The sequence below is a fragment of the Rhinichthys klamathensis genome, unplaced genomic scaffold, assembly GCF_029890125.1.
Source record: "Rhinichthys klamathensis goyatoka isolate OS25496 unplaced genomic scaffold, OSU_Roscu_1.1 h1tg000064l_1, whole genome shotgun sequence".
Taxonomy (NCBI): domain Eukaryota; kingdom Metazoa; phylum Chordata; class Actinopteri; order Cypriniformes; family Leuciscidae; genus Rhinichthys; species Rhinichthys klamathensis.
In genome coordinates, this window is record NW_026606607.1 from 224113 (window position 1) to 249941 (window position 25829).

The following is a 25829-nucleotide window of genomic DNA, read 5'->3' on the forward strand; positions in this document are numbered from 1 at the left end:
CTCACTGGTGGTTTGGCGACTAGATTAGTGGTTAGTGGTTTAAGTCACGATCCTCAATATTTTCGAACACTGACAGCGACTTATCAGCAATGAAAGTACTGCAAGTTGTTTTTAAAAGTAAGATTACAGTATAATCTTTTACACAGTCCAGCACCTTTACTTTTAAAATATATATTTTTGCAGCATGGTGTATCTTTAAACTGAGAAAAAAACATCATGACAGTCCGTATTGCACCAGAAAAAAAAACCCGTCAATCTAGACATCTCAGAAAAAGTATTCCATTGTTGTGCAGGATATGCTGTCTTTTCCTCTTTTGATCAAAAAGACATAAAATATACATTAAGTCAATACAGTCCATCTAAGAAGAGCTATATCAACACGGCCGAGCTTTCCTCTTTGAGTGAGCGCTGACCTCAAATAGTTAAGAGAAAGAGAGAAGGACAGTGAGAGAGAGAAAGAGACAGGCTCGCAAAAAGGAAAAAAAGTGAGAGCAGAAGCCCAGCAGATCAAAGAAAACAACATGAGAGAGGATATGAGCGCTTTGAGAAGTAATATTGGGCCGATACCATCTGTTTCCCAAGTCATGCAGCAGGATTCAGACAAGCACAGGAAGAGGACAACAGAGACGGCCCCTTTAGCCCTGGATAACACAGCCAAAGTGGCTTATTAAGAAACCTCCAATTTAATATGAGATTGGGCAACATTAAAGGGTTTCCTCTGCAAAGGACCTTTCTCCCCAGTTGTTGAGAAGAGAAGCGTTATATAACAAATAAATTTGAGGATTATTTCATAAAAGGGGCGCCAGTGTAATTTCTCCTTTGGTATTTTCAATTTTGAAGGTGGCACAGTAAGAATGGCCGGAGATGTATGAGGTGATTTCACTCTTCATGTGGGAAAGTGAGTTAGGGATGAAGAGAGGAGCTGCTGCTCTGACCGTAAGCTCAAAATATTTTATTAGCAGCTGTGTTGTGGAGAAACAAACTATATAGATTCTACACTTAATTTGGTCTTTTTTCTTGTCTGATGTTTTTGTAAGATCATTTTTTTTAGGAAACAAATAAAATCTGTTGACTCCTCTAATGCTACTATGTTATTGAAAAAATGTATATATATATATATATATATATACATTTTAGAAAATCTATGAATTTCATCAGTGCATATACAGTTTTGAACTTACTGTTGCTAGCACCATTCCCTATAGCCAAACTATAAGCATTCCATTAGACTATAGATGGAAAGTTCAACAAGGAATTCTGTTATTATTTACTCTCCCTCAATTAGTTGTAAACCTGTGCAACTTTCTTTTTTTATATTTGCTACTCTGCAAATTTGGTGAGTAAAAAAAAGTGTATCGTTGCATGCTGTTATACAACGTGGGAAAATGGCGCATATATTATATCACCTTTATATAACGTTGGAAGTATTGCGTTTGGTGAGCTAAAAAAATATGAAAACTCAAATCAATATTTCGTGTACAGTTATTTATTTATCTCATCCGGTATCGCAGTGTCGCGAACTTGCTCTCTTTTGTTTCATTCAAACGCAGTTGCTGCCATTTTGTGACAATTGTTTTTACTGTAATGTAAAAAATTATAAGATAACAAAACAGATAAGATTTTAAAACAGTTTCATCTCAAATCAGCATCTCTTATCCCCATAATTATTTATGTAAAATACCGTGTAATATGAATGTACCGTATCCCTTAAATGTCCGTCTAGTTTGAACTTGCTGCTTGCTAGTAACTTCTCTCTCCGCGGAAGCTTTGGGTTTAAAGAGTGAATAAAATATTTCGACTCAGATTAATATTTCATGTTTAATTATTTACTTATGTGACAAGTAGCTCCGCTTCGCGTCGGGGTCCTGATCACCATGTCGGGGTTTATTACCCCTGCGATAACAACCGGCTGGATGTATATTATTTCTTAGGCTACTCATCGCCAAGCTCTAATTTGCTAAATGTGACTATAAGGCATAAAATATTCAAATATTATAAACAGTGTTGGGGAAAGTTACTTTTAAAAGTAATGCAGTATAATATTGCGTTACTCCCTAAAAAAAAGTAACTAACTGTGTTACTTCATTACTATTTATGGATAGTAATGTGTTAGGTTACTTATGCATTACTTTTTCTCACCTGGGCTTGTTAGTTTTTTAATAACAGAAAAAACAAAAAAAAAACAAATGTAAAGGCTCTTTCACACCAAAAGTGAAATGAATAAGCCACAGGCTGAAGGAAATGCAAATTCACGTCTGTAGAGGGCGCATCTCAAACAAACATTTCAGGTACGGCTATTCTGGGGTGCGTTTCCCAAAAGCATCGCTGGCCAACTATGATCGCAATTTCGATTGAACTCTATTAGTAACTTTCGACCATAGTCGGCTTTGGGAAACGCACCCCTGGATTGCAGGAGAAAAAAGTTAAACACTCTTCAAAATTTATATATATATATATATTTTTTTTTTATTATCATTTTATTTTATTTTATTATTAACTAAAGTCAGTTTTGCTTATTTGTATGGCTGAACTGGAACATCAAAGGTCAGTAGCAAAGACAAGACATTGGTTAATAAAGTGAGATTAGATACATATGTGTATTATGTATATTATTTAACAATTAAATATTGAACTACATTCACCATCCTGTTTACACAGCGCACACCTCTGCCTCTTATCCTGCCTTCACGTAATCAGAATTATCGTAAATATGAGTTTCCTAGGTAAAAATTGGACATGAACGCCATCTCAAATCATATTTACCACTGGGAAGCTCTGGGTTAATTTGTATCCCCAAGTTCCAAGATGGGCAAGTCATAAACGTTAAACATGGCGGAAAGGAGAACGAATGCTGCTGTGACTGGTATTCTTTTTCTTTTCTTTTTTTTCACAACAGCTACATCGCCTTGTCTTGTCATATTTACATATATGAATAATTATTTGAAGTGTATTGTATGTTTTTTACACAGCGAACATAGCTTTGATTATCTCAAAAAAGTAGGAAAGAAAAAATTGTTGTCCTCCATGATTCCTGTTCTTCCCGACAAAAAAAGCACTTCAATGCAACGAGCTGGTTATCACAACATAAGAAGCGGGAAGTATGACATTTCCGATAGCAAGTAAAGGCAGCATAAACCAAGCGTAGCGTCAGTTCTGGCAGGTCACGTTAGTCAAGCTCGCATCAGCTGACTCTCAGCTGATCCACGTCTACCTATAGGAATACGACGCCTATCACTGCATACATATGAGCTCCTTCAGTATTATTAGCAGCTAACGTGTTTCTCAGGAGCTAAATTCCCTCCTCCATCCCCAGCTCCTCCTCTCATCCAGTCAGGAAATGGCATTCTGATTCCCCTTGAATCAGAATAAATTCGATTATGTTGTACTTTAAAATCTTGAATTAATGATATCTGCATTCATGTTGGTTCTGTTCTGCTCTGTTCTGTTTACCCCAAGGGGTGTTGTCGCTGTTCTGCCTGCTCTTATCCATGCTAGGCTGCATGGATGCGCAGGGAGTTCTTGCCCAGAACAGAACCATACCGCCAATCCTAACTGTATGCTCATTGTCAATCGTATTTGACGAAAAGTGGTCCTGAGAGAACTCCCCATTTCTCTCAACATGGGGACAGGAGAGGTGTCTGTCAATAAATGAGAAAAAACAAAGTAAATTGCGTTACTTACTTGAAAAAGTAACTGATATTTCGTGGGACATTTAAAAGTATGATGTTACTTTACTAGTTACTTAAAAAGTAATCTGATAACGTAATTTGTGTTAGGCCTATTTGTAATGCATGTCCATATAGCACTGATTATAAACATTAACAAATTGATTTTCTGTAAAGTTGCTTTGAAACAATGACTATTGTGTAAAGTGCTAAACAAGTCCATTTCACCTTGACTTCGATTTTGGGTGACCTAGATACCTTCAAAACATTGGTGTTGTCCTTAATAATACATGTCCTACTCCTCACATTTGTTGCAGACTCATCCATGATCCCAACAGTCGTTAGGTCATCGGAATTCTAATCAGATCCATGCACAGAATCACTCAACCATTCAGGTTTCCCAGAAGATCCTACTGATTTGCTGAGCTACAGACCTCATTGGATCCAGATTTCAGTCTTTGAAAAGGCCACCGCATTTCCTTCCGCATGCAATGTTTTATTTATTATTGGTTATTTGATCTGGTCTGAAACCATTATGGGAATATGTACCTTTCTGAATAATCAATAAATAGTCATTTTATTATTTAGAAGGATCTGGTGTGAAGGGCTGCAAAAAGTAAAAGTCATTACACAAATCCGTCATTGTTGATAAATGAGATCACTTGTAAAGTTAGACGGGTGGTAAAAGAGCCGCATGCATGTGGACGGTTCTGTGCATTGCTGAATACTATTAGCGGGCAGTAAATATTGCACGGGTCTCTCCATGGGACAATGATTCGGCGAGTGGGCGGCAGAGAGAGGGCAGTAAATTTGGAGATTAATTAACCCGTTGAATTCTGGACATTTCCAGGTCTCTGTTCCCGGTGACCTGTGGACGTAAATGGGACGAGCCCGTCCTCAGCAGTGAGCGGAGAGTGAGGGCTCTCGTCCAGAAGAATGAGTTATTAAGAGAATTTTTTGAATAGATGGAAAAATTGTAGCCTGGCTATTTAGTGTCATAAAGTGCAGCCAAGCCAGTGCAGGGGCTCCTCGGGACAGGAGGCAATAGCATTCCAATCAAATCTCAGACGGATGAGAGATGGGCCTGTCCACTCTGAATTTTTATATTGTGGAAGGGGCTGGAAAGAAATAATGCCGTCCGTGAGTGAATTAACCTCTCGCGGTGGATGGAAAGGCCTCTGTCATCTATAGGGGAAGCAGAGGAAATGAATGGGCGGAACAGAGGCAGGCCAGCCAAGCCAGGGGGAGGGGTAGATAGGATCAAAACCCCTCGCCAGAGATGGACCGTCCGTGGCTGTGGCTCGGCCACATGTGTTGTGGATAAGGAAGGACGAGTAGTGCAGTATGCTTCTTGAGCTTTTCGGTGATATATCTGAAGGCCTGATCAAAATCATTTTATTTTTGCATGACGTTCATTCAAATACATGCAAAACAAGGATGCAAATACGGCAAAAGCACTGTCCTGTCTATCTGGACAAACAGGTTCAGCCTACTTACAGGAAAACTTTAGCAGAACGCACGTTGTGTAGCTTTATTTATATTACCAATGAAACCAACACAAGAAATAAAGCAGGTATGAAATTATTATTTGTTCATGTGCTTTATTTAAGCTACACGATTAATCTTTCGTTGTCCTTTGTTCGGAGATCTACTAGAATTCAGAAAAGTTTTCAGATGGATTTACTTGTCTAACATCCTGATTTGCATATAGTTACTACCCTACTACATGCATTATATGTGCTACAGGAGATGGGAAATAGGCTACATGGCCTAACTCTAGCTGTGTAGAGAGAATTGTTACAATGTTTAGATATACATTTCATAAAATTGCATATTGATAACACTGGACTTGTAGCCTATGCTGTTTGTGGTTGAATGTTAGCTTTAGCATCTAGTGAATTTCCATTCATCCACACATTCTCAGATCGCTTGTCCCATAGATAGGGTCTAGTGAATGTCATTATCTTAAAATTCAAGCTACTTCACTTTTATGTTCATAATTTAAAACTTAAGTTTTAAAACAGTTCAACAACATGTGGAAAATAGTCCTCTCCAATGATATAATAAATAAAAAAATAAAAAGCAAATACACAAATAAATTAGGCTATGCAATTCATCACAAAACAAAACAGATTCATTACAAATATCACATGTTTTTCATTCTTTATTTATTCATTATAATGTTCTCTGAGTCTGACATTTAAGTTGAATACAATCTGTCAGTGCAGTGTGTTCAGACCATGGTTCAGACTGACACGTGTGTGTTCAGTGACGTGTGTCATGAGGTCAAAGGTAACCGGAAGCTGTTGGTTGCTGCCGGGAGACAGAACAACACATACAACGCTCCAGAAACATCGTATAATGTGCACTTTGACATATGTCTTTATGGATAATGGTCTTGTTTTGTATTCCGTTTGACTGGACGAATGAGAAGATGTCTGTATTATCTTAGGACGAGCGGTTACAACTGACTTTAAACCCGGAAGTGGAGCAAAGCAGTAGGTGTTAGCCTAGCCGCTAACACTCTTTATCTCTTCCAAATCCCATATGAGGTAGCGATTTTTTCTTAAATCACTGATCTCACACTCATTCTGCCAATTGAAGTCACAGATTGAACTTGTCATGCGTGTCAGTGGCGAGACACGTCGTTTATCGGGCTGTGAGCTGGGTGAGATCATGTGAGTTCAGTGTGATACACAGTTCCAGCTGTCAGATACTCATCACTCTCATCTGATCAATGTGATTGAGATTAAACTGATCACTTTGATCATCTCTGGGTCATTCGGGTAAGATTCTATCATCTTTTTCTCATAATTCAGTATGAAAATGCATAGTTTAGTATGCAGTGAATGCACATAATGATCAATTACCAGTACCATGGCAGCTTTGCTTTTGTTTATGTGCATAAAATACTTTAATATGAAAAGTGTTTTTCACTGTAAGACACTGAAGCATACAACATTATAGCATGTTAAAGGCACAATATGTAAGATTTTGGATTGAAATATCCAAACACCACTGCTATTTTGTTCTGTGCATTATCCTAAATGTTTCCAACAATGTTTAGCCTATATCCATAGCAATTCGCAGTTTTTGTGCCTTTTATTATAGTTTCCACCATAATACCATAGTTACTGTACTACCTTAAACTGTTACTGCATTGATACTGTGACAACTTGGTGACAACCACTATTGTTAGAGAGAGAGAGAGAGAGAGAGAGAGAGAGAGAGAGAGAGAGAGAGAGAGAGAGAGAGAGAGAGAGAAATAAGCTAAACAACAAAATGTGTTTTTTAACAAACTGTCTGCTTGTTAAGTCGTGACCAAGCGGCAACCTTCCCGTCTCTCCCTAGCCTGGGTTTCCCCATGCTGCCTTGAGTGCAGCGCGATTTTATTCACGCTGCTAGGCAGCCTGGATCCCATGAACCAGATTTTCGCCTCAGTGAGGGGACCAATCACAGAACGGGGAGGGAGCAGCAAGATGATGACGACGTCTATGCGACACACCGAAGCAGTTTGTTTATATATATGGATCCAACATGGCAGCAGACGTGAAGTTACCTTTCGATGCAGCCTTAGATAGTGTTCTAAGTAGTTTATATATAGTAGACATACATCTCTGACCCATCGTCTTCTTCCTCGTCGAATTTCTGTCGCTCTACATACGCCATCTGGTATAATTGAAACAATTGGCTATGAGCTACGTACAGGCGCATTTGATTAGACATTCGTAGCACCCAATAAACGGCTCTGGACATTCATAAACCACGCCTTAAATACGAGAAAATGAACATGTGGTTCCCAGACCACGTCTCAATCTCAATGAGACGAGGTCTGACGTTAGCCAGGCTAGTCTCTCCCCTTAATCCAACACGGAAGTGACTTAAACTGTAATTCATCGACTGGCCGCTAGAGACAGGCTGCAAAAGAGAGTCAATCCCATAGACCCCCCATGTTAAAATACCCAAATTTACAACAAAAACTATGGAGACAAAGTTTAGGGTTAATTTTTCCCGACAGTACTACAGTATAGCGTGAGTGTATTAGAATCATTTGTTATATGCTTTTGGGATCTTAAGGAGCATTTGGACCTGGCAACTGTGGCACCAAACGTCAGACTTAACGACCGGATATTGATCTTTAGACAGTAAAGGTAAGATATGTAATTTCAGATTGTGGATAAATTGTTTTGATTTTCAGGAGCCTGCAGACAACATGAGTGGCAAATTTGGCCTTGTGAATTACAGCTCGCGGAAGCACATCTCCATATCTGTGCCCTCGTCCACAGAGGTCATGTCACCTCATATTAAATCAGTGGAGGAGCTCAGAGTGCTGGGCATCAACCTGACTAGCTTCAACACACCAACACAGTTCTTTATCTGTGTGGCCGGCGTCTTCCTCTTTTACCTCATCTACGGCTACCTGCAGGTGAGAGTCCACCAGTGATCTTTGATTTGTACCTTTTGTATATTTGTGCCATTGCTGATTCTTGTGAGTCTCTGTGCTTTCAGGAGCTGATATTCTCAGTGGAGGGATTTAAGCCATTTGGCTGGTATCTGACTTTAGTGCAGTTTGGATTTTACTCCTTATTTGGCTTGGTGGAGTTGCAGCTCACTCAGGATAAGAGGAGGAGGTAATTTGTGTGTACATGTTAAAACTAGACCTGTCGATTGATTTAAAAAATGATTAATTGTGATTAATTGCACCTAACATCATCATAAATATATTTTCACATTCAGTCTCAAAATAAACAACATAAATGCAGTATTTTAAATATTTGATATTGTACATATTTCTTTAATTGCATATTTTTGCAAAGTATGTTGAACAAAGGCCAAGAAACCCCAGAAGTTAAGAAAACCCCGTTATAATAGAAGTGTACTGTTAAGAAAGTACTGATACCTCTATTAAGTGTTTTTTTTTTTTGTTTGTTTTTTTTTCCAGGTAGAGCTGCACGATTAATCGTTAAAAGATCGCAATCTCGATTCAAACATTTACACAATCTTATTCCTAAATTACAATTCTGCGTTGACCCTGCCGCTGACTCAGAGAGAACAGTTGTCATGTATAGGGATGGAACCGCTTTGTTACAATAATTAAACTGATCACAGAAGTACTGGGATAAAAGTTTATAGTTCAAATAAAAACACTGGTGTCTATAGTAGCTATTAAAATAGAGTAAGTCACCAATCACCTTTTGAAAGTAACTTGATGGTTCAAATAAAGATTGTATGAATGACATTTTTACACCAGTAGGTGACGACAAGTGTCTGTTAAAATTGTATTTGTCATTGAATCATTCATTCAAGAAATTCATTAAAAAAACGCTGATTCATCCAGTAATGAAACTGACAATGAAATCCCTTGAATCATTCATTCAATCCGATTAAAAAACTAATTCAAATTAATTAAATAGACTGCAGCATTTTAGTTTGAACCTCTAGTAAATTACATGATATTTTGCTTGGTTATAGGGCTGGGCGATATGGCCCAAAAAAATTATCACGATATTTTTTTTTATATTAGTCGATATCGATAATTATCACGATAAATGTCAAATCTTTATTTCTTTCAAGTTTAAAGGCAGGTTTTTGCTCCTAAGTGAAAGTTGTAGAAACCAGAGCGTTAATTGTGGTTTTAACTCTTTATTGTCAGAACATATCATGACAAACACTTGCCAAACAGGTGAACATTTCACAAATCTGAGGTAGAACTTTCAAACATTTGTCATTTTTCCTTAACAAAAATTAATATCTGAATAGAAAAATATTTCTTCAGCATAGTTTGCAAGTGCAGCCCGCAATATTCAAATTACATGTTTTGTCTCGAAATGCATATTTGACAGTGAGTTGACAGTAAATCTGCATCCTAACTCAAGCTAATACTACTCTGTTAAATTTATGTTCATTAAAAAAAACAGTAACATCTGTTTAAAAAAAAAAATGTAACGACCACATTTTTATTTGGTAAAATGTAATATTCTGACTGTTTGAGTTTTATTGAAATTAACCATTGGTCATCCAGTATCATGCATTTAGATCATGATAACCACAGATAAAACCAGGCATAGCCTAACTTATTGCACCTCACTATCATGGCAAAATGTAATGGTTTCTATGGTATTTGTATGAAAAACAGTAGCCTAACAGTTAAATACATTATTAAATACTATAATTATATTCCATTAGTCATTTAATACATTGTCTACATTAATCATATTATACAATTCAATATGTATATCCCACATTTCATGGTGCAGTTAATATTACTAGGCTAACCTTACAGTAAATCCATGGTAGGCTAAATGGATTCAGTATCAATTCAGATTCTGACTGTATCGTTGCGCGAAGTGTTTCTCCTGTTTCTCAGCGCTGTTTCATCTGCCTTTAAACATTTGGGTTCTTCGCTGAACTCAAGCGCTTCTCACTGGATCTCGTGAGCGAGACGATCAGAGTAAACGCGTCTGCTCTAGTCCATAGACAGTAAAAGAAATGGACAGAGCGAACTCATTGGAACTTAGTTGAGACAGTTGAAGCCCACTTTTAGCGATTTTTGAGAACTTCCGTTCCTGACGCGCAGACTCAGACCGACTCAAACTAAGCTTGATGACGTGAGCAACCTGTCTGACAGACGTTAATCTTCTAGTAGCTGTGCGTGAAAACTGCCAACGTTAATCTGGCAGAGACAGGGAACTTGAGCAAAGAGTTATTTGGCGTGAGTGAGCAGGAGTAAGTATTCCGTTGCTTTTATGGACTCATTATCTATGGGCTTCTCCCTTGACGGGACGTCCCCCCGATTGCCTGCGAGCTTCTCCTCCTGTCTGTACGGTAATTTCTGTACAGCGCGACAGAGAGTCGAGTGGTTATGACGCAATCGTTAGCCTATTTTTACTAAATCTGTTTCTACGGGGCCATAATGTAACATAGAAGGTAATGGAGCCCTTTATACATTGTCGTGTTTCTTTAGAAATAAATAATGGACAAATGGAGTCTTTAAACGCCTCAGATGTAAAGTTATTCGCTGTCAAAGTGACGCCAAAATGAATGGGAGTCAATGGAAATGCTAACGCAAGTGAAGTTCTGCTACAACATGGCGGCACCCGGCCGGCTTCAACTTCCGGTCGATGGATTACCCCCTTGCTCTAGTCATGGCTCTAGTGAGCGCGCGCTGCCGTTTGGACTTTGAGCCGAGCGGATAAACAGTCCGTGAGGCGCGCGCGGTTCAAATGAGTTTCGTTCCGCTTTTGGCGCATAAACATTATCGAACATTTATCGACCTCTTGATATCGTTTTATCGAGAAAAATTATATCGCGATAATTATCGTTATCGTTTTATCGCCCAGCCCTAGTTGTCTATTCAGAATCGTTGGAGAGAAAAAAAAAAAGAAGAAGAATTTATCCAGAATTGTGCACCTCTAATTTCTGACGATAAAATGAGCCATCAGAAATCACAGTGTAATTGAAAGCCAGGCCTAAACTGCAAGTTAAAAGAATTTATTAACAATTACAGCACATTAAAAATATTATACCAGCTTTTATTTTACATTAAATTACAACAGTATTCACATAAACCATAACCAATGTCACATTTAGCTGTACATTATGTGTCTAGCAAAGTTGTGTTAATTGCGTAAATTATTATTTATAAACGCATACGTTTGTACATATTTTTTTTTTACAGCTCTAGTTAAAACTAAATTCCCAAACAAACTTTTACCATATTCATAATTTTTCTGTGGTTTCATGAATTGTTTCTCTAGTAGCCCTAATAACGTAGTACACCTGTAACCTGCTTCACATTTCCTCAAAGCAATGTCAACAGAAACTTACTTTCAAGAGGGTTTTGGTTTTGTTGGATCATTGTGTTAAACCTGTTTTATGGCCGTGGCCTGCCTTTAAAAGGCCAATTATTACACTCAAAGATGTCTAGTTAGTTTGTTGATTTTTAGGGACACAGTGTGAATATGACAGTTGTTTCCATGCATTTAATGGGTTAGTGTGAACCAGCCTTTAGAAAACATGCTTCACAGTGTTCATGAAACAGGCAAAATACAAATAACATGGTTTTAATGGAATGCTGCTTCTTTCTTTTTTTTTCAGGATACCATGCAAAACTTACATGATCATCGCATTTTTAACAGTTGGGACCATGGGCCTATCCAACACTTCTTTAGGATACTTGAACTATCCGACACAAGTCATCTTTAAGTGCTGCAAGCTCATTCCTGTCATGATCGGAGGAGTTTTTATACAAGGTACATTATGCTAGATTTATATTTAAATCCATGCATACACTTACATTTCATGTTTGGGATCAAATATGATAAAATAAAAAATAAGTTATTTTATTCAGCAAGGGAAAATTAAATTGACCAAAAATGACATTAAATAATTGATCTTAAATAAATTCTGTTCTTTAGAACGTATCTATTTATCAGAGAATCATGAAAAATATACATCACGGTTTCCACTAGGGATGTAATGAGATATCGCAATATAAAAATGTCACGATGATATGTATCATTGATTTAAACGTTATGATTCGCGAATAGAGTTCGTTTTATCCAAGACTAAGCTTACTGTATTTCTATATTAGTATTCACCCAAAAATGTAAATTCTGTCATCATGTACTAAGTAGTTTCAAAACTATAAGATTTTTGTTCATTTTCCAAACACGAATGAAGATATTTTTATGGAACCCGAGCGATTTCTGTCTATCCATTTGAAGTCCATTCACCTAAAACTTAAAAAATCCGAAAAAGGTCACAAAGGCATCCTAAAAATAATCAATCGAGCGGTCTAATCCACATCCAAGTCTTCTGAAGAAACACGATGGTTTTATATGATGAACAGATTTACAACGGCATCGTGCATATTGTAGTAAACATGGATGTTTAAATGTACTTGTGTGCGTGACACGAAAACGACATGACTGTGATTAAGTGAAGAGAGAATTCAAATTTTTGGATGATCTAATGAAGTTTGGGAATAGTCATTTTGACACACTTTGTCTGTGTAAAATAGATACAACGAATGCCTGTATTAAAAGTACTGCGTTAGAAAAGTGAAAGTTTACAGAGTTTCAGTTACAGTATTACATTAAACTACTATATTTAATGTGGAATACAATGTTTAATAATGCAATGGGGTAATATTTGTGAGTCCCGATAATGCCAAATGTCTGATTTTACCAGTAAAAAAGGGCCTTCATTATTTATTTGTAGTCAGTGAAAGAGTGCAAGCATATTTGTCTAACATAAATCTGTATTTTCAGGTTCAGAATCAGGAGTTATTTTTATTATTTTGTCACCATTGCCCTGTGCATGCAAGTCCATACCCCTAGTCCATACAAAATTGAACATTTTAATCAACCGTAAATTTATTGTTACCTTGTTACCATATGTCTTTAGAAGTAATAATAATAAAATATTATTTAATAATTTTAATAATCTTTATTTTGGCTTAAAGTATCCCGGTAATATCGTATTGTGAGTCCAGTATTGTGAATTGTATCGTTACACCCCTAGTTTCCACAAAAAATATTAAGCAGCACATCTGTTTTCAACATTACATTTCTATTCATCACACAAAGCTATTATATGGCTCAGAATATATCTTATAAAATACTTGGAATATTGCACTTTTTTTTTTTCTCAAGTTTAAAAGTTGTGGTCACTATGAACTGTATAGAACTATGAGCTGCATCATCTTTTGTGTTTCATTGAAGAAAGAATTCAAATGGGTTTGGAACAACACAATATGTGTGTGTGAAATATCAGTTTAATGTTTTGTTTCTCAGGTTTTTTTTTTTTTTTTTGGTGAACAAGTTTCTTGTTCTTTGTGCTGTTTCTTTCATTGGTCACAGTTGTTGTGGAGTTCTTCACTTTTCTAATGCAAGAATTTGACGGAAGTTTTGATATCCTGAACAAGAAAGAATGAAACCAGCTGAACAGTTCTCCCTTCTCTTTTTATGGGGATATTTTGATTTTGTTTCTTTCTCTGGCGTCGTGGACCTTGCGTCCCCTGAGGCTGGTGCGTAAGATCAGCGGGACGTTGGTTGAGGATGCGCGCGAGATGCCGACCCATCAAAGCTGGACCGAATCAAAGTGATGCATGGCAACCTGCTGCACCACCTTCACCCCCACGGCAACTACCTGTTTGAGAACACTCTTTGGCCTTTCCTGCTTGCTTTCTTTCTTGCTCTTTGCGTTTTCACATGTCCAACCTCAAACTCATTCTCCTCACATGCTTGCTTGTGATGAGTCGAAGAGTCCAGCAGAAAGAGAAAAAAACTCATTCTCTCTATTCGACAAATCAGTTTGCCGCTAAACTTGTTCAAAGATCTTTGTAAAGCCAACCTGCAGCTAAAGTGTCAAACCTGCAGCCAGAACTCAAAGGACCCAGAAGATAAGGCCCTCAGCTTAGCCGAAGATCAGATGCCTCTTTATGCGGCTTTTATGACATGTTTGAGTTGATCTGTGTCAGAGATTCTTGGTTTGATAGAGCTTGTTGATGTTGTATGTTTTTAGGGAAACGCTACAATGTTGCGGATGTGTCTGCTGCTCTGTGCATGAGTCTTGGTCTGGTCTGGTTCACACTGGCAGACAGTAAAATTGCCCCGAACTTCAATGTAACAGGTACAGGACTGCTTCTGCTTCAGTCTGTTGATTATGAGAAAGGGGCTTTGTTCCAAAATCCTGCCTAATAATAATTATTTGAAATTGAATGTCCTTTTTTTTTATTGTTTTGTTTGTTGTTTCTAGGTGTACTTCTCATATCTATGGCCCTCTGTGCGGATGCCGCTATTGGAAATGTGCAGGAAAAAGCAATGAAACTCCATAACGGGACCAACTCGGAGATGGTACATCCTATTTAAAATGATGACCATCATTATGTTGTTTGTCTCTCTTGTGTCCAGGTTTATTATTCATTGTTGTCCATGTGTTGCAGGTCTTATATTCCTATTCTATTGGTTTTGTGTATATTCTATTGGGTCTGCTGTCTGTTGGGGGGATTGGACCTGCTGTTTCCTTCTGCTCTCAGGTGGGTTTTAACACAAATATAAAAATACACATTCATTTTGATTTGAAAAATGTCCATTTATTATAGTACTTCGATTGTTGCACCAAAAGCACTGGAGTAAAAGATTAAATGGGCTATTTTTGATGATATACCTATAAGACAAACTATATGTAAATGAAGTCTGTTGTGATTAGATAACTACATATGTGTAGTTCTCTTACGAGAGGTTCTCTCGTATTGCGTAAGCTAGCTTACGCTACGGGAAAGATTCATCTTTGCTGAGATATTGAAGCCAAAAAATTATTTCATAATTTTGTATCCATACACAACGCAGTTCCTCTGCGGCAGACCTAGAGCGGGCTAGCTAGCAGCTCATTGGTTCGCTCAGAGAGAACTGCTTAAGCCTATGGGAGAGCGGGGCTGAACCCGCTTCCAATGAGAGGCGCCCGCGCGCTCATTGCGTCATGACCCGCCAGAATGGGCGTGGCCATGGTGTATATAAGGCGCTCTCCCAGGCTTATATGTTGATTCATTTCATCTTCAGCAAGCTGCACGCTTCTGCTGTTCCTGAGAAAAGCCATCGCCGTCGAAGAAGGCATCCTCTAGCGAGCTCAAGGACCCTGAAGAAGCCGGCCGTCTTCGCCACCTTCAGCCGCCCAGCAAGCTAGGCCATCCGACGATTGTATCCTTTCTCTATTTCTAAAAGAGCCGAGCGTCTTTTTAAAGATGTCTCGTTTTTCCTGCGGCTCTTGCCGCGCTCGTCTCGAGGACGGAGTCCTCCATGTCATCTGCGCTCTCTGCTTGGGACTCGAGCATGCAGAACTCGCCCTCGCTGATGGAGGATGCGACCTCTGTGAAAGCCTGCCGTTATCGTCCCTGCGGGCACGACTTCTGGCAGTGAAAACCGCTCCCGCGCCGCCTATTCTCTCGCCGCGTAAAAAGAAACGCCGCTCTCAAAGGCCGCCGGAGCCCCCAGCGGAAACATGCGGGCCGCCGCCGCCGCCTCCCGCTTCCCGCTCTCCCTCCCCGCCCCTGCCGGACATTCAGTTGCCGCCGAGTGGCCGCTCTGTTGTTTCCGATGACGCCGCGGAGGAGAAGGACTCCTGTTCACTGCTCGCTTCTGACAGTGAAGACTGGTCATCTCTCGGATCCGCGAGAGAGTCGACGGGGACCCGCGCCGGGATAGAAGAGGAGCTGATGCGCCTCCTCTCACAGGCCGTCGAACGCCTCGGTCTCGAGTGGTCTCCTCCACCCGAGCAGGCCCCGAACCGAATGGACGGTAGCTTTTTTCATCGGCGCTCGACCCCCGCGTGCACCCGGGCCGCTCCATTCCTGCCTGAACTTCACGCAGAGCTGACAAAATCCTGGAATGCACCGGTCTCGGCTAGAAATCGCTCCGATGTATCCGCCTCGCTGCGCTCGGTGGACGGAGCCGCCGAGAAAGGCTATGCAGCCATGCCGCCCGTCGAGGACTTGGTCGCCACACACCTCTGCCCGCCCTCCGCTAGATGGCGTTCTTCACCCACGCTTCCTTCGAAGGCTTGCAGAGCGACCTCGAGCTTTCATGCTCGCGCTTACGCCGCCGCCGGTCAGGCCGCCGCTGCGCTTCACTCTATGTCTGTCCTCCAAGTGTTACAGAGCGATATTCTCCGTGAATGGGCCGAAGGCGGTAGAAAAACCCCCCCCGCCGTCACGGATTTGAGAAGTGCTACGGATCTCGCCCTTCGCGCCACTAAAGCCGCCGCACAAGCTCTGGGGAAATGCATGGCCAGCCTTTGTGTTGCTGAGAGACACTTATGGCTCACGCTCGCCGACATGGGAGATTCTGAGCGCGCCGCGTTTCTCAACGCGCCCCTCTCCCCGACGGGCCTGTTTGGATCTGCCGTCACGGGAATCGTCGATCGCTTTTCTGAAGTACAGAAAGCTTCTCAGGCGATGAACTTGTTTCTACCCCGCCGCGCTAGCTCTTCAGCGGGCCGCTCTCACGAGCCCTCCGCCAGAGCCCCATCACAGCGCCCCCCTCCGCAGACTCAAACAACTCAGCGCAGTCAGAGCGGCCGCCCTCGCCCTCGCTCTCGCTCTGACAGCCGCCGCAGACCGCCGCCCCCCCGTGGCCCGCGACCTAAGATCACGCTGAAGCCTGATCATCAGAAGTCTGCCTAACAATGTCAAGAAAACGACGGTGCTCTCCCGCCGCGGCCGGACCGCCGTCAAAGCTTCGCCCTCTGCCAGTCCCCGTTATTTCGCCGACTGCTGTAGTGTTGACCGCCACAAACAAGCCGGTGTCCCAGCCCGCTTGCGAGCGACAAAAAGCCGTTTTTACGGCTACCCAGAGAAATCTCAAAAAGAGAAATTTTGCCAGTTGTGTAGAAAATGTGCCCACAATCATGTGCTCACCCATACACACAAGCATAACATATCCCGTGTCTCTATCAGAGCCCCATCACATGAAACGGGCACAGCCCGCTCTAATATCAGAGAACATAAACACGCCCACGAGCTTGTGCACGTGTCCCCTCTCTGCTCGCTCTGTGTCACGGCCCATAGACTCCTCTCTGAGTGCAAATCCCGTTGCCACACACATTCAAAGCGCGCCCACACACTGTGTCCAGCCCGCTATGTGCAGCAATCAGGGCAATACAGCCATTCGGCCACTAGCCGCATGCTCCAAAGCGTGGGAAGCCATTCCAGGCATTTCCCCGTGGGTGTTAAGCATTATAAAGAACGGCTACCTGCTACAGTTTCGCCGCCGCCCGCCTCGTGCGCGCGCGCAGCTCGAATCTTCTGTCAGCCCGCTGGCCGCCGGCACGCTCCGCTCAGAAATTGCGACGCTGTTGCAAAAGGGCGCGATAGAGAGAGTCCCGCCATCTATGACCGAGTCGGGGTTTTACGGCCGTTATTTTCTGGTTCCCAAGAAAGACGGCGGCCTCAGACCGATCTTAGATCTCAGGTCTTTGAACAAAGCGCTCATGAAGAGACCGTTCAAGATGCTCACTACCAGGAAACTCCTCGCGCAGGTGCGCCAAGGGGACTGGTTCATATCTCTAGACCTGAAAGACGCCTATTTTCAGATCCAGATAAATCCCCGTCACAGGCCATTCTTACGTTTCGCCTTCGAGGGTCTTGTTTATCAATACGCCGTTCTCCCGTTCGGCTTATCTCTGGCGCCCCGTACATTCACGAAGTGCATGGATACGGCGCTCGCCCCCCTGCGAAGCCAGGGGCTGCGCATTCTGAATTATCTGGACGACTGGCTGATTTTGGCCCAATCACAGACGGAGCTTCTGTCGCACCGCGCAGTTCTCCTCGACCATTTGGAAACGCTGGGCCTCTCTGTCAACTGGACAAAGAGCTCCCTTCATCCCAGTCAATCGATTTCCTTCCTAGGAATAGATTTGGACTCGGTCACGATGACGGCTCGCCTGTCTACACAGCGCGCGCGCAGTGTTCAGCGTCTAGCCGCCTCGTTCCAGATGGGCACCCGCAGGCCTCTGAAAACTTTTCAGAGGATGCTGGGTTACATGGCCTCAGCCTCCGCTGTACTTCAGCTGGGCCTTCTGCACATGCGCCCGCTTCAGTTCTGGTTGAACAGCCGTGTACCCCACCGCGCGTGGAACACGGGTCGCCAGCTGATCAGGGTTACGCAAACGTGTCTCACGGCGCTGCAGCCATGGACAGTAGCAGAATGGTTTCGTCTAGGCGTCACGATGGGGACCTTTTCCTGCCGAAAAGTCATCTCGACAGATGCATCCAACACGGGTTGGGGTGCAGTCTGCGAGGGCTCACCGGCCTTCGGCCACTGGTCGATTCAGGAAAGCCCATTACATATAAACTGTCTGGAAATGCTGGCGGTCGAGAACGCGCTCTCGCACTTTCTCCGGCGCATCCAGGGACACCACGTCCTGATCCGTTCGGACAATATGGCCGTGGTCTCCTATCTCAACCGTCAGGGCGGTGTCAGATCCAGAAATCTCTGTCGACTGACGCACCGCATTCTAGTTTGGTCTCAGAGCCGCCTGCTCTCGCTCAGAGCGACGCACGTGCCGGGCCATCTGAACGACGGTCCAGACATACTGTCCAGGAACCTCATCTCCACAGGAGAATGGTCCCTGAACTCACAGACGGTCCAGTTACTGTGGCGACTATTCGGCAGAGCAGAAGTAGACCTCTTCGCGTCAGAAGAGAACGCTCACTGTCCAATATATTTCTCGAAGAGCGAGGACGCGCTAGCCCAGGAATGGCCTCGCCGCCCGCTCTATGCATTCCCTCCGATCGCTCTGTTACCACAGGTAATTCAGAGGATCAGGGACACACGCCACTCGGTGCTCCTCATAGCCCCGCGTTGGGAGAGTCAGAATTGGGTTCTGGAGCTCACGCAGCTGTCACAGACAGCCCCGTGGCCCATCCCAGTCAGAGCAGATCTCCTCTCTCAAGCTCGCGGCACGATCTGGCACCCCATCCACAGCGCTGGGCGCTGCATGCATGGGTGATCAACGACTATTCGTTGATTTGCCAGAGGGAGTAAGAAACACTATCATACAGGCTAGAGCACCTTCCACGAGAAGGCTCTATGCGTCTAAATGGTCTGTGTTCTCAAAATGGTGCACCGACAAACAGCTGGACCCACGGTCGTGTGAGGTGCCGTCTTTGCTTGTTTTCCTTCAAGAGATGCTGGACAAGGGCAGGTCCCCCTCCACTCTCAAGGTTTATGTGGCAGCCGTCGCGGCGTTCGCGGAACCCCGACGCGCTCAGTCATTGGGCAAAGACGAGTTAGTCATCCGCTTCCTCAGGGGAGCTAAGAGGATGAACCCTCCGCGGCCCCCGTCGGTTCCGGTTTGGGATCTTTCTATAGTCCTTGAAGCTATGAAAGCACCCCCGTTCGAACCGCTCGAGTCTGTGGATCTGAAATACCTCTCGCTCAAAACCGTTTTCCTGACGGCTCTGTCCTCAGTTAAACGCGTTGGGGATCTTCACGCGCTCTCATCCAGCGCCGCGTGTCTTGAGTTTGGACCGAATGATTCGATTGTCATTCTCAAACCTAGGCATGGCTATGTCCCGAAGGCGATTGGTACCCCGTTCAGGGCTCAGATTATCTCCCTATCGGCTCTGCCTTCATCCGATAGTGAGCGCGATGCCAATCTCCTTTGTCCGGTGCGGGCTCTGAGATTGTACACTACGCGCGCTGCCGCGTTCAGACGCGCTGAGCAGCTTTTCGTGTCGTTTGGGGGGCGCACCAAGGGTCTGGCCGCCTCAAAACAGACACTGTCTAGATGGATAGTGGACGCTATCGCCTCTGCTTACGCATCTAAATGCCTGCCCTGCCCTCTGGGCATCAGGGCGCACTCCACTAGAGGCATGGCCTCATCGTGGGCATGGTCCTGTGGAATTTCCATTCATGACATTTGTGTGGCCGCGGGATGGGCCTCCCCGTCCACTTTTGTCAGGTTTTATAACTTGGAAGTTCCCGCCTTGCAGGCAAAATTACTAGCTGTCTGACGAACAGCTCTCTAAGAAGCTGCATTTCTGGAGGTCCCTCACAACCGGTTCGCCCCTTGTGCTCTCCTGTAATGCTTATACACTTCATGTGCCCGCTCTGCTGGCCCCATACATGCTTATGTGTACACTTCATGAGCCCGCTCTGCGGCCTCTTTGTACATTCACTCCACGTTAAGAAATTCCCCCGGTATATCCCTGGGTTTTTCATGAGTGGATTCGTAGCGCGCACGGCGTTGGCCAGGTGTTCCCGTAGCGTAAGCTAGCTTACGCAATACGAGAGAACCTCTCGTAAGAGAACGAATCGGTTACCTAACGTAACCTCGGTTCTCTCTAGAAGAGGGAACGAGTATTGCGTTCCCGGCCGTGCTTGCGCTACTAGCGTTTCGCTTCACGCTGAAATAAATCAACATATAAGCCTGGGAGAGCGCCTTATATACACCATGGCCACGCCCATTCTGGCGGGTCATGACGAAATGAGCGCGCGGGCGCCTCTCATTGGAAGCGGGTTCAGCCCCGCTCTCCCATAGGCTTAAGCAGTTCTCTCTGAGCGAACCAATGAGCTGCTAGCTAGCCCGCTCTAGGTCTGCCGCAGAGGAACTGCGTTGTGTATGGATACAAAATTATGAAATAATTTTTTGGCTTCAATATCTCAGCAAAGATGAATCTTTCCCGTAGCGTAAGCTAGCTTACGCAATACTCGTTCCCTCTTCTAGAGAGAACCGAGGTTACGTTAGGTAACCGATTCGTTCTTCACGTTAGAGCTGGGTGATGTGGCCAACAAAATCATATCTCTGTGTTTTCTTTTTTTAGTTTTTTTTTTTTATATATTTGGATAAAAAACTTATATTTATAAAAAAAAAGCCTACATTTGATTACCCCATTACAATAGTCACTTTACATATGGCACATTTATTGTCCAACAACAAATATTTTAGTAATACGTATATTTTAGTCAGAATTATTGCGCTCCGTCTGTTTGGCGCACATGCGCGCGGTCGGTGCTCATTCACAGAAGTCATTCCTCTCCTGACAGCAACATGGAAACATTTGCATTACTTTCTAATTTACAGATGAGAATATGCCTGTGAAATGTAAGTAATACTTTGAGGAAAACACCACATATCAAACCCATTAAACAGGGCATGGCAGGGCTCCAGACTAACTTTTCCACTGGTTGCACTGGTGCTACCAACTTTCTCAGTTGGTCGCACCAGCATATGATTTGGTTGCACCTTTTTTTTTTTTTTTTTTTTTTACATGCCATGTGATTAATCAATGCATGCTGATGAATAGTGGTCTTAATCTGCATACCATAGTTTTGCACTGATGTAAAAAGACTGACAGTGACACAAGACCTCATGTTAGCAAAATATAATCTTTTAACTATCAAAAATATAATCTTTTAACTATCAAATCAAAATATTCTCAAAAAAAACTATTAAAAAGTTAAAGTAAAAAGATGACTGAAAAATAGTAGTATTTAATTAAATGCATTTATGGTGAGATTACTACATTTTATTAAATTAAATGCATTTATGATGAAATTCATTGTCATGTCAATTTGTGCTCATTTTGACCACGAACTATGCGCTGTCACTTTAAGGGCCTGCTCACATATCGCGTCTTTTGCGCGCTCAAGTTCGTTATTTCAAATGTAGGCGTGCGGTATGCGCGCTCATAATGGAAGCGACGCGGTCGTGGTGTGACGCGCTCGTTTTTTACAAGCCGCATCGAGATAAAAACATCTCAACTTTTCAGAATGCCGCAAGCGCACCATAAGCGCACAGTAGGTCACGTGACAAGAACCAACCGGAGCGCAACCGCCCTAGCGCTTTGTAAAAAGGAGAACGCGACGCGCCCACCATTTTCTACGCGTTTTTAGGCGCTATATGTAAATCCGGCCTAATTCAGCGTGTGCAGCACAGCAAAAATAGACTCAGTGTGTAAACGATCTCTGCACTGCTACCCACCGCTCCTGGAACGGATGCAGTGTGAAAATACCGTGTCAGGCTACACAAATATTGATCTTGACATTGTTAGCCTCTTGTCTTTTTTACATGTCGTACACTGTACATTTAACTTACACTTATAATGACTTAATTCCTAATTGGCGCGTTTCACCATCAGTGTGCATTGTGCAATGCACAATGACGTGTACGTTCGTTAAATAAACTGCAAGTGTCTTGCGGAAAAACATTGTAGCCAGAGCTACTTCTCTCCATTAATGGGCAACTCCGCAGCCGAGCCGGCCCAGGATAAAATAGTCAGAATATAAACACTACTTATAGGCTTACCGTAGTGATTCAGGATAAGTCAAAAACACGGTTTGGAAAATTGATTCATGATGTATTCGTCCATTTTGAACATACGGATTGCAGCAGCTGCTGATACAACGGCGTTCTGTTGCGCATGGTGAATTTAACTGAGTAGGCTACATGACCATGCGCTCGCACAAATGCGACCACATCAAATTTTAACTCGCACATTTTCAAAAAATGGTCGCAGTCTGGAACCCTGCATGTATCTTTCAACACATCCGACGGGGCAAGCTGCTTTAAATATACGTGTTAATTATATCTTACCAGTTGTTTTGAATCAAGCTTTAAATGTAGTTGATATGTATATGTGGTGTTTTTAATATGCTTTAAGACAAACCATGTGCAAATACATAAGTCAACACCATTGCTGAATATTTTGTCCTTAAAACTGCTGTGAAGCAAAGACAGTCTCAAAAACACGGTTTGAAATCGCTGTTGTTTCTGACGTCACAAACTGCCTTGTAACCAATCACGTCAACATGTGATGTCATGTGAACGAGTGGATCTCTGAGCTGGTGTGAGTGAGTGGAGGCGGGGCTAATTTGCATATTCATAGAATCGCGTATACTAAATGAGGCTAGGATGTAGAGTTACATTCAAGCTATTTTAAGGCATGAATATTTTTTTTCAAGGAAAAAACATGTAAATATGTAATTTTGGTGATCAAAGATGAGTTTCAAAGGGACACAATTATTGACCACAGGGGGACTTTAATATAAAACATGTGTCATGTTTAGGACAAAGTGGATAATGCACCTTCCCCGCAGCATCTCACTCTGCATCATCTGCATTGCCTCATTCCATATCGTTTTGAAAAATATATTGATATGTGCAAACTTGATGTACCGCCCAGCCCTTCTTCACATTATCATTCATCAGGGCAGGGCAAGTTGCTGATATTGCAAAGGTGTTGATTAGTGCTGCTCGATGTATCGAAATAAAATTTTGTTAGTTATATGGCTTTGTGTGATTTATCAAATCACAAAGGCTGCAATTTAATTCAATATATGCACTGCATGTTTCAGAGGGAAGTGCAGCACTGTGTTCTTTTACACGTGCAGCTTCATGGTACAGTGTTTCTTCTCAGAGGATAGCTCACAGTAAATGCAGCTCCACTCAAACTCCATCCCTGCATTGGATATGGCCATTAGTTCATAGTATACATTTAGGAACGCAACGTGCACTGGCATTTCACCAGATTTCTAATGAGATTATTTATAAACCTGTTGTCAACTAAGCAGAGAGACTTAAAGGTCTTCCTGCAGTTTTCTGCCAAAATAAAAGCTTAATGGTTAAATGTCTGCAAATTAGAAATAAAAAAAATAAGAAAAATATGTTGTAATTTTGCAGTTGTACAATAAAATGATTATTATCATTTTATTAAATACTTACTATTGTATTATACAGTACAGTAGTATTAGTACAATTGTAAAATATTTAGTTTTTATCTAATACAATTCACAAAAAAACAAATTAAAAAGTCTTCAGAGTAAAAAGTTTCTTATTAAAGATTGTCATTTAAAAATCGATATCTTTAATAAATAATAAATATTATTTTTACTTTCTATGCAGATGCACTGCTCTACAAAATCACCCCAATCATTCTAGAACAATTTATTCTTTCCAACTAGAGCTATTCAAGTCATCTACTGGAAATTCCTGAATTATTTTTTTTTTTTTATATATATATTGCAGTGTTTATTTTGTCCAATATTGGACTATGGCACTACAGCCATAGTGTTGATATTTAAATGTGGATGTTCATATGTTAATGAGCTAATGATTGTGATTGCTTTTCTAAATGGTGCACACCAAACAGCGACATCATTTTCATATTTACCGGTTCAGGTTAACTGATCCAAATAAAAACCATAACCACAAAGCTGCGATACAAATCTAGCCATAATGTTTGCATAAGCACAGGTGACTTTCATTTCAATGGAGCAAGAGCAAGAAGTTTTACATGATCTTAAGCCTTCCAAAAACTGTATTTTTAATATCTAAATGCCTTCTATCCTTAAAAAAAACTGTTTTACTCACTCAGCATCCAATGACGACATACGGTTACGCATTCTTCTTTTCACTGACGGGATATTTTGGCATTTCATTCGTCCTGGCTCTGATAAAGCTGTTTGGAGCACTGGTTGCTGTCACAGGTCAGTGAAGCGCTCTCATATGTACGGGTTTTTGGGGTGGTCATTCAGATTTAGCGAATAGATAAAGTGAATTGATGCCCCAACTCTGTTTTTCTTTTTTCAGTGACTACGGGAAGGAAAGCCATGACTATTGTATTGTCCTTTATGTTCTTTTCAAAACCTTTCACTTTTCAGTAAGTGGACCAGATTGATCACGTTTAATATATGTTGTCTTGCTTCTAATAATGACATATTTATATTTCTTTGATAATGACGTATACTGGTTCTTTCACAGGTACCTCTGGGGTGGTTCTCTGGTGGTCTTTGGCATCTTCCTAAATGTTTACAGTAAAAACAGTGACAAGATGAAGCTTCCCTCTTTAGAAGAGCTCAGAAAACGAGTGCTCAGCGGGAGGAAGGTGCGTCTGCTGTCTCAGGACGTGTAGGAGAATGAACTCAAAAGTTTTATTAATGGGATTCTCCAACCTCCTTCATCAGCTGATGCTCAGGTGTGGTTTGGAGTCGAATCAGCATGCATGGAGCGTGGGGACCTGTTTGAATCAAAGGGACATTAAACTAAAGCCAAAAAAGCAAAGATTTGCACTGGACAAAGGTGGAAACTGAAGGTGGAAACCGTTTTGGTAGAAGATTCCTTTCTCTCTTTTTGTCCAAGTCCAAGTGAATGTTGGCCTAACGGAGCCAGTGACATTTAAAATGAAAACATTTCACCTGCATGTGCCGTAAAATTATGGCAACAGTTGACATACCAAGTCAGGACTCTGTAAACTGCAGTTGAACAGGTGAAAAAAGTCAATGATTCTGTCTGTTTAAAGGGCTGATGTTCGGAAAAGGATCAACTTATCAGCTGCCGTTTTTTGCTAACCGTTTGTTTGTTGAAAGGGTGGCTGTTTTTACATTAAAAACAAACTGGGAAGTTGATTCAGATTCAGTCTGGAGTGTTTTCATGAATAATGGCGTCTCTTATCCATTGGCTCCAGCATGGAGAGTTGAAAAGCTGCCAAGCACTTTCTCAGATGTTTGGCCCTGCGATCGCCCAGGGCCTGTTTGATTAGTAATCCTGGAATAAGATAGCACCAGAAAGAAAACAAACACTGTGCACAGGGCTTGGCTTTAGACCTAATTTAGTTGAGCAGAACGTCACAACGTGTGTGTGTGTGTGTGTGTGTGTGTGTGT

The 25829-nt window shown here is 42.0% G+C and overlaps 1 protein-coding gene across 2 annotated transcripts; it reads left to right on the forward strand.

The window, feature by feature from the left end:
- The first annotated feature begins 5196 nt into the window (after nucleotides 1-5196).
- Nucleotides 5197-25292, forward strand: slc35b3 (solute carrier family 35 member B3). 2 transcript variants are annotated; one of them, XM_056249804.1, is made up of 10 exons: nucleotides 5197-5238; nucleotides 7864-8091; nucleotides 8175-8296; nucleotides 11763-11917; nucleotides 14193-14300; nucleotides 14427-14524; nucleotides 14614-14706; nucleotides 24544-24655; nucleotides 24759-24828; nucleotides 24930-25292. In XM_056249804.1, exons 1-10 carry the CDS (start codon nucleotides 5212-5214, stop codon nucleotides 25078-25080), a joined length of 1164 nt encoding a protein of 387 aa, XP_056105779.1. In that variant the 5' UTR covers nucleotides 5197-5211; the 3' UTR covers nucleotides 25081-25292. The 2 variants fall into 2 exon arrangements, with proteins under 2 accessions (XP_056105779.1, XP_056105780.1); XM_056249805.1 differs by lacking the exon at nucleotides 5197-5238 and adding an exon at nucleotides 5935-6451 and having other exon boundaries at nucleotides 24930-25291.
- Nucleotides 25293-25829: the final 537 nt, after the last annotated feature.

Excerpts from the sequence above, each read along its gene's own strand:
- slc35b3 (XM_056249804.1), top strand. The coding sequence starts at position 5,212 with ATGAAACCAACACAAGAAATAAAGCAG. Across the intron at positions 8,297-11,762 it reads ACTCAGGATAAGAGGAGGAG|GATACCATGCAAAACTTACA; the intron begins GTAATTTGTGTG and ends TTTTTTTTTCAG. Across the intron at positions 11,918-14,192 it reads CGGAGGAGTTTTTATACAAG|GGAAACGCTACAATGTTGCG; the intron begins GTACATTATGCT and ends GTATGTTTTTAG.